The sequence below is a fragment of the Triticum dicoccoides genome, chromosome 4B (genome assembly GCF_002162155.2).
Source record: "Triticum dicoccoides isolate Atlit2015 ecotype Zavitan chromosome 4B, WEW_v2.0, whole genome shotgun sequence".
NCBI lineage: Eukaryota > Viridiplantae > Streptophyta > Magnoliopsida > Poales > Poaceae > Triticum > Triticum dicoccoides.
Window position 1 is genome coordinate 168,948,087 of NC_041387.1, and position 8,613 is coordinate 168,956,699.

Consider the following 8,613-nt stretch of genomic DNA (forward strand, 5'->3'; position numbering starts at 1 on the left):
CGAGCTGATTCGCGGGAGGGCGGCGGCGGACGTGTCCGGCCAGGGGCGGACATGTCCGGCGCGGCGCGGAGGACGAAAACTAGGGTTTCGGGGGGTTTGGATCGCGAATTTCGGGGGAGGGCTAGTTTTATAGGTAGAGGGAGCTAGGAGAGTCCAAATGAGGAGCGGTTTTCAGCCACGCGATCGTGATCGAACGACCGAGAGCATGGAGGGGAGTTAGATGGGTTTTGGGCCAGTTTGGAAGGGGTGTTGGGCTGCAAAGAGAGAGGGGCTTTACGGTTACCCGGTTAACCGTTGGAGTATCAAACGACCTCCAAATGGCACGAAACTTGACAGGCGGTCTACTGATGCTATACCAAGGCCGCTTGGCAAGACTCGGTCCATTCCGAGAAAGTTTAACACCCACTCACAACAAGAGACGAAAGGGGAACGCCGGAGGGCATAGGAGCGCCGGATTGCAAAACGGACAACGGGGAAAAAGCTCGGATGCATGAGACGAACACGTATGCAAAATGAAATGCACATAATGACATGACAAAATGCAACACGCAAGTAAATGACATGGCAACGACGGCGAATAACTGGCAGACACCTGGCGCAATGGATCCGGGGCGTTACACATGTCCTCGAAGACCATCTCCCTCAACCTCTTCATGTACATTTCAAACGACTATGTCCAATTCAAACGACTGGTTTGAAAAGAAAGTAACAAAAAGAATGCACCTAGGGAATTCGTCGAACACTTGTGGTGCGGTGGTGGTGCACCAGCCGGCTGGTGTCGCTTAGACCAAACTGGTGGGCGGCGACACATGCGAATGACCTGCAGCGGTGTGCAAGCAAGGTGAGATGCGGTGGCTGACAGAAATGAAGAAGTTTCGAAGCAATCCAACAAATTGCTATGGTGACAGCGGCGACGTTTCACCTTGATTCTGGTGACGGCAGCGAGGGCCTAACGGGCTCGACGTCGGGCATAAGGGGGCGAGGGCCAAGGAGGTCAACGAGGTAGCGGCGGGGCCGGAAGGCGCGCCGGCAAAATGCAGCGATGGGGGCGACGCGATGGAGAGGCGCCGCTTTTACTCAGAGCCGCAATGACCGAGTATATGTAGGGAAATGAGAGGCACCGAAGGATAATTTGTACTCCACTACAACGGATTGGAGATTGTTTAGGTGCATGTAGGAAGTAAAATCGATTTTTACTCCTCTAACGTGGGATAGGGGATTGGTTAGAAATGTTCATAGACTGCTTGATTCGGACGGTTTGTGATGGTTTGAGAAGAGGACAGGGACGGTGCAGCCCCAAGAAAGTCGGTGATCGGAGTGGTGGCGCGAACAAGTGGCCTTTTATGCACTGAATTAGTATTTTTGTTTTTCCAAGGTCAAATGACAATTTATCAGAAACGCCCCTAACGAAAAAAGAAAATCAGTGTCCTATCCTGTCCAGATCGCCGGCGCGCAGCCTGGAGGACTCCCCTCCTCCGACCCCGGCGCCGTCGTCACTTCGTCCCTCCCCGCACAAGGAAAAATCAGAGGCGGATCTCGATCGCCCCTACCAGACAGCACTCTTCGCTCGCGGGGTAAGCAGATCCCCAACCCACGCGCCGCGATGCAGCGTCTCCCTCCCTCTAGCTGCAGTTCGTCCTCTTCGATCTCATCTGCGACCGCTCACGCCCCAAGTAGATGCGGAACTCGTAACCTTGTAGAGTTTGTCCCATTAGCCGTCTCCTCGGCGACAACCAGGAGCTGATTTTGGCTAGCTCCGTAGCTTTGTTCATTAGGTCGTGCGTGTTGGACCAAATGAGAGGTCTAAAGCTGTTGCCACTGGATATTATTGCTTGATGTAATTGAATTCTACTCCCTGATCTAAACGCTCTTATATTTCTGTATGGTGGGAGTAGGTTTTGTTTATCTCCTGCTGGATGGAGTGGAGTGAATCACACTGTTCTATACTTGTTGTTGTCTAGCAGGTACCATGCCTTTCGCAATCATCTGAGTAGTAGAATGGCCTCGAAAGCTATAAGGAGGAGGCCTACCGAGAAAGAAAGAGAGAGACATATGGAAACAACAATGCCGGAATCTGTCACAGCACCTCTTCTAGGAAATAGTGCCCAGGGGAATAAATCGGAGGTTAGTAGCGTCCCCTGAATTGCTTGAATTGTGGTTATTGACAGCGTTTTTTTTCTGTGTTTTCCTAATGTCCTTGATTCTGCGTCTCTTGAAGGGGTATGAGCCTATACCGGATTTCTGGGATGGAAAATCACGCGAGTGCCTTCATTGGGTGCATATTGTATCTACTTTTATTACTCAGTCTGCAAGAAAGATAGGTAATTGTCACTAGCTTCGATCCAGAAAGGCCACATGCTGTACTTATTACCTGAGAATAAACAATCATCTCACTATCACTTGAATCTAATGTACCCGGTTCTTCAAAACATATGCCTGTTTCATGATCTTCCCTTTTGCAACATTGACTGTGTAGGTTCTGATAAGCTAGTGAGGATTTTAATTAAGCTGAAATCATTTGTGCGTAATTTTCTTTTGACATCTCATTTATGCATAAATTACGCGGATATACCTTTCTGAATAATATGTTGTGCTTGCTATTGTCGTTTCTTCCTTGTAGGCTTTTAATGCTCTGAAGATTTGCTTTTCTTTGCAGTAAATGCTATTTCGGAGTTTGGTTCGTTCCTAGCAAGGTTCTTTGATTGCTCCCGTGCTCCCCAAAGTTCACAAAATGCACAGACAATGCTAATTCACCTCAGTCCATTACAGGTACTGTGGCACCTGCAGATTTTGTGTTCTTTGTTTGAAATGTTGTATATTGAACACGGAAAGGTTTTATTGTAAGTGCAAATTTATGAAGTAGGAGTGTGTTAAGCGCCACCTGTAATTTGATGCACATTCTTAGAGATATTTGATACCTTTGGCTGAAAACCGGGGTACAATTTCCCATCCTGCCTATAACATCTTAAGTTCTTGGAGGACTTGGTTGTTTCATGAACCCCACAACGTTTAATTTGCCCCTCGTCTAAATATCTTTTCGGGTGTGAACAATAGAAAATATTCTTACTTAATTGCGCATTTACGTTCATGAACAAAATGTTGGCATATTGATGGAACATTTGTTGCTATTTTCTCATGTGTGCTTTATCATTTGGATATTGACTTGTGTGCTTAATTTCTACCTCCTTCAGGGAAGCAATGCCGCCAACATTATTGTTATATCAGTGTTTACATTTGTTTAATTTCTTTTGACATGTTATTATGTTTTTGACAGTTTTAATTTACTTTATAGGAGGAGAGATTAAAATTCTTGAGACAAAGATTAAATGTGCCATTTGATTGTTCCGCTGTCAAGCACCAGGTTCTCATCTTTTATCTAGTTTATGTGGCATTTTTTCTGCTCTTGAGCAAGTCAATGCTAGTTTAAATCATTAATATGTTAATATGCTTATATTCATGAACGGCATGCTACTTCTCCCATTACAGGATGCACTAAAAGAACTTTGGAGATTGGCTTATCCTAACCGAGAACTTCCTCCTCTGAAATCAGATCTATGGAAGGAAATGGGCTGGCAGAACTCTGACCCAGCAACAGATTTTAGGTTCATTTTTTCAACTATTCATATTTTAAGAAGCTATCTGCTGTTTTTCTCTTTCAACGTCACTACTCACTTGAACTGAGATGACTGTTCTCATGAGCTTATCCGATGCTTGCAGGTCTGGGGGATTCATGTCCTTGGAAAATCTAATATATTTTGCAAGAAATTACCCAGTATGTTTCTGTTCATCATGGGCACTTGCTCCTTATAAATCCACTGTTAGTTGGTATTTCAATCTGGTTAAATGCTGAATACCTGCTTAACATGCAGGATTCCTTTCATCGGCTATTACACAAGGCAGATGGTGAGAGAGCTGAATGGGAATATCCTTTTGCAGTAGCTGGCGTAAATGTATCTTATATGTTAGGTCAAATGCTGGATTTACAATCAGGTGAAGTGAATGCAATAACTGGTCAAAATGCTTTATCTTCATTTAAATCTACTCTCCCTTTTTTTTCGAGAAAACGCAAAAGAGTTTGCGTTTCATTGCATTGAACAGGAAGACATCGGGGGTACAACCTCCAGGAAGGAGGGACACACACACACACACACGCACACGCACACACACGCGCGCGCGCGCACACACACACACACACACACACACACACCGTCCTCACCAAGCGACTACAAGTAGGTAAGGAGGTGCCCTCAACTACAACACACAACGACATTAGGCCTCGCCCAGCCAGACCTCCAGCCAAAGATGGCGAGGCGCCGAGACTCGGAGCAACAGGGCAGCATCACCGCCATTGCTAGACACCACCAGGGACGATTGCAGCTCCAGGACTGCCCATACCAACGTACCACACACCCATGTGCCTAGGAGTCGGCGGGTGAAAGGCAGGGCCTGGCAGGAACTGGCGTAACATTCGTTGGGGGAGCGCCGACGCTGGCATACGTTGCGACCTGCTCCCTGTGCAGCCGTCGACGCCAGCCACCATCTGCCGCATCAAACTCCGCATGCAACCAAAGCAGCGCCATCAAGAGGGTAACGGCGTTGAGACGCCGCCGCTGCCCGGTCCGGAGGCCGGACCTAGGATTTCTCCCGGTGCTCTAGGAGGAGGTCCGGTCAAGGTCATGCCAACGCCTCCAAGGAGGTGACGGCACCCTCGGGCGTCGCCGTTGACAGCGCAGGCTATCGCCGCGCGGGGATTTCGCCCCGACCCATGAGCAAGGACCTCAGATGCAGATTCAGACCGGACATGGCAGAGAACGCCGGAGAAGACAAACACACATGGAGGAGGGAAGCCTAGGAACGTCGACGGTCGCAGAAATGGGCACCGGCCAGCGCAGCGCCAGCAGGCCGGCCACCGCCGGGAGCGCGTCCAGCAGGCGACAGCAGTCACCTGCACCGCGCCGCCGCTGCGCCGGCCCGCAGCCTCCGCCACCAGGATCCGCCGGGGCACAGCATCGCAGCAACCGTCAGAGTTGTCGCGGGCGACCACTGGCGGCGGCCGGGAGGGGTGGGAGGAGGGAGAAGGGTGGGCAGGGGCGGAGTGGTTGACGCGGGCCAGGGCGGGCCCGCGCGGCCCAGATCTGGGCGCCTGCAGCTCTGCCGCTCGCTGCAGCGGCCAGCCGTCGCCAGGCAGCTCCACCGCACGCGCGCACTGCGCCATCTCGACCTCCCCTGCGCGCAGACCGCCGTCCGCCACGCCACCGCGCGCTCCCGCCGCTCCAGCGCACCCAACACCTGCGCGCGAGCATGCGAACAAGGGCCCCACCGCCGCCGTCCACCGACGTGGGCTTCGCCCGCCGGCATCCTCCGGCGGCGGCGAGGGGAGGGAGGCGGCTTGGGTGGCGGCTAGGGTTTCGCCACCCGAGTCGCCCCTGGGAGTCTTTGGCTCTTCGCTTTTTTTTCCGTACGCAAATTGCGTACCTTAGCTTTATAGAAGAAGAGAAATAAGACATACAACAACGTCTACCACTCGTTGCGAACAACGAATGTGACCAACTCCACACTCGATACGAACAAGGACAACCAAACACAACAACACAGCTAAGACACAAAAAGCCTGCCCAACACCAAGCCCCTCGCCGCGTCTCGGCCGACACTGAAGACCTCCGAAGAACAGCAACTCCAGCTTCCTTGGATTAGCCAGCGACGACCGTACATGGCGTCGGAGGAGAAAGATCCGGGCAACGGTGAACACCGGAGGAGCGCATCATGGGACCTTGAGTCTCCCAGCACAATGCTCCCAACAGAGTAACAACCTCAAAGACGTTGCCATCATGCCGATCCTACGAATCAAGGCTTTCGCCCCGGAGACAGTTGCCGATACGAGGTCGCGAGGAAGATGGTGTTGCACTCGACGAAGCCTCCAGGAAGGTGAATGACACCCGCAGGTGCCATAAATGCCGGTTCGGCCGCAACCGAACAGGATTTTCATCCGTAGTACTGCACATCTCCACGTCTCCAAGATCCCGGCCAGTCCCGATCAGATGCCTCGCACCGCTGTCACCGCAACAACTTGCCATCGAAGCCCCCCTCACTGCCGAGGGAACACGCCAAAAGCCATCCCCTTCAACATCGACTAGGAGCCGCAACAACCACCGACCGGTGCAAAGCCAGTTCCACCACGGCGGCCTTCACCCGCACCAGGGGACTGCCACCAGAATGGATCCGACTCGCACCTCTGACCACACGCCGGCACCCACACCGCCGAGGCATCGCCGCACGCCTCACACGGTAGCAACCGAACGCGCGCTGCCCGCCAAGACCCTTCCTGGCAAGGCCTCGCAGCGCCGCCGCCGCCATGGCTGCACTCGCGCCGCCGCCACCGCCAGTGCCGGTGCACCAACTACACCCTCGAACCTGCTACGCTCCACGCAAGGATCCGGAGACAACCGCCGCACTCCCTGCCGTGAGCACCACGCTGGCCAGCGTCGAAGACGCACCAGATCCGGACCGAGATCCCCGGATCCGCGCTCCGGGCGCCGCCAGCCAGCACCACCAACCCACCGCTAGCCAACCACCCCCCGGAGCGAGTCGCAGCAGAGCCACGGGAACACCACGCCACGCCTAACAGAGGTCACAGCCCCGAACCCCGCCGCCCAGATCCAGCCAAGGTTGATCCCAGGTCCCGGGCTGCACCAGCCGTCGAGGCAGCACCACCGGCAGCAGGCGCCCCACCACCTCCGGCGCCGAGCAGGGATGCCACCGTGCTTCCACCGCACCATGCTGCCAAGGCACCAGCAGGCAGATCCGAGCCGTCGTTGGGGAAGGGAGGGGAGCTGCTCCGGGGAGATGCCCCGCCACCGCCGGCACTGCCAGGGCTTTGCCCCGCAGCGGACCACGACGGCGGCGAGGGAGGGAGGCGGGGAAGGGGGCGCCGGCGGCGGGGCAGATGGGGTTCCCCCCGTGTCGCCTCAGAGAGGGACGCGGGGGTCGGGGGTCGGTTGCACGTTGTGCTCTTCGCTTTTCTGTGACTAGTACTCTCCCTTGATTGCATGTGTAGTTTGGTTCCTTAAGCAGATCAACCTGTGAAGATTTTTTTTTTTTTGCTTCTTTGCAGAAAATAGGAGGAGCTCAAAAGCAAGAGTTGGCTTTGCTCAACTACTTGAAGATGACGAGATGGCTTTCGATAACCTTTTCTGCCTAGCTTTTCAGATGCTCGATGCTCAGTGGCTTGCAAGGAGAGCTAGTTATATGGAATTCAACGTGAGCGTTCTTTATACACGATGCGTTGTGTGCATGCTAATGGTTTCTTGTTCCTTTACCATTGTTCAATTGGTGACCTTTCTTTCATCTTACTATCAGGAGGTTCTGAAGTCCACACTAGGCCAGTTAGAGCAAGAGCTTACAATTGGAGGTGTTTCAAGCGTTCAGAATCTGCCATCGTTCAGAATGTTAAGGAGATAGCATTATCTGGTCTTTACCTGAAAGGGGGAAGGTTGCCAAATATGCTGCTCATTCTTTTATTGTTGTTCAAGATGGGCCGCCATGTAAAGATTACTGGCCATCACATATTCGGTTCATATGTGATACCTTGAAAAGATACTTGCTCATATAGGTTTTGGCATCAAGCGCTTTGTAAGTGTTTGTGCAGCAAAAGATACACATGCAAGTGTTTGTTACAAAAGTTATCTGCAGGAGTGTTTTATTCCGGGAACATGTAATATTTGTATGAAATAGAAGATTAGAAGAAAATAAAAATAATCATCATATTTTTAAGTTTATTCCTTCCATGTCTAGTAGGATCGCGTGCTTCTACTACCTCCATTCCTAAATTTAAACTGCCCCAGTTTAAATTTAGGAATGGAGGTAGTATAACGAAATGCCCAACGGTGGATGGGCACTATGTGGACTTAAAAAAAGAATTCAACAACGCCCATTTTTTTAGAATTTTTTTGTACAAATACACATATAACACGTTCAAGAAAATTTTCATAACAATATACTTTCACGCGTGATGTAGGCAAAAAAACAAAAATGTACATGAAAATGAGCCAGTCTTTGTTTATTGTTGGGCTGGGATTTTTTTTATTTTGTGCAGCTTGCAAATTATATTTTTGAACGAAAATTCACAGATCTATTGTGAATATGTATAAGTTTGTGCAGTTCTTTTTTTTTAATTTCTTTGAAACTTGTAAATACGATTTTTGAATCATTTCAAAAAACAGGAGCCAATGCCCCTGCCCACCAAGTAGTATAAAAGGTCACTTCCCTTGGCAATCTTTTTTAGAAAAGAGGCTGGCGTACGACTTTAAATTAATGAAACCATTATAACCAACAGTACAACAAAACGCTAAATCTAGCTTTTAACTGGTTCTGCCTTGATACATAAAAAAGCTAAATGTGTGCCGCGTTACCTTGCAAAACAATGAACTCGAGCATTATATCGAACCTCAGGCCATCTCCTTGTCCCCCCTTATACAACAAGTAAAAGATAGAAGAGAACTGTAAAATGGTGATGTTTTTTCATGAGAAAAAGAGAAAAATGTTGGAGATGCGGGGGATCGAACCCCGTGCCTCTCGCATGCAAAGCGAGCGCTCTACCATTTGAGCTACATCCCC

At 50.7% G+C, this 8,613-nt stretch overlaps 1 protein-coding gene, 1 non-coding gene and 1 pseudogene across 4 annotated transcripts; 1 reads left to right on the forward strand and 2 right to left on the reverse strand.

The window, feature by feature from the left end:
- Positions 1–1,389: 1,389 nt before the first annotated feature.
- On the forward strand, positions 1,390–7,710 carry LOC119295585 (ELMO domain-containing protein A-like). 3 transcript variants are annotated; one of them, XM_037574017.1, is made up of 10 exons: positions 1,390–1,574; positions 1,965–2,124; positions 2,219–2,321; positions 2,657–2,769; positions 3,293–3,361; positions 3,487–3,602; positions 3,718–3,772; positions 3,870–3,903; positions 7,112–7,257; positions 7,357–7,710. In XM_037574017.1, exons 2-10 carry the CDS (start codon positions 1,999–2,001, stop codon positions 7,456–7,458), a joined length of 864 nt encoding a protein of 287 aa, XP_037429914.1. In that variant the 5' UTR covers positions 1,390–1,574; positions 1,965–1,998; the 3' UTR covers positions 7,459–7,710. The 3 variants fall into 3 exon arrangements, with proteins under 3 accessions (XP_037429914.1, XP_037429913.1, XP_037429912.1); XM_037574016.1 differs by having other exon boundaries at positions 1,392–1,574; positions 1,962–2,124; positions 3,870–3,990; XM_037574015.1 differs by having other exon boundaries at positions 1,393–1,574; positions 3,870–3,990.
- LOC119295586 lies at positions 4,675–5,409 on the reverse strand (annotated as a pseudogene).
- An 830-nt stretch (positions 7,711–8,540) lies between the features above and the next one.
- TRNAA-UGC lies at positions 8,541–8,613 on the reverse strand. The gene has a single exon. It is a non-coding gene; the product is annotated as a tRNA-Ala (tRNA).

Coding starts and splice junctions, on each gene's coding strand:
- LOC119295585 (XM_037574016.1), top strand. CDS start 1,999: ATGGCCTCGAAAGCTATAAGGAGGAGGCCTACCGAGAAAGAAAGAGAG. Junction 3,773..3,869: donor ATTTTGCAAGAAATTACCCA/GTATGTTTCTGT, acceptor CTTAACATGCAG/GATTCCTTTCATCGGCTATT. Junction 7,258..7,356: donor CTAGTTATATGGAATTCAAC/GTGAGCGTTCTT, acceptor TCTTACTATCAG/GAGGTTCTGAAGTCCACACT.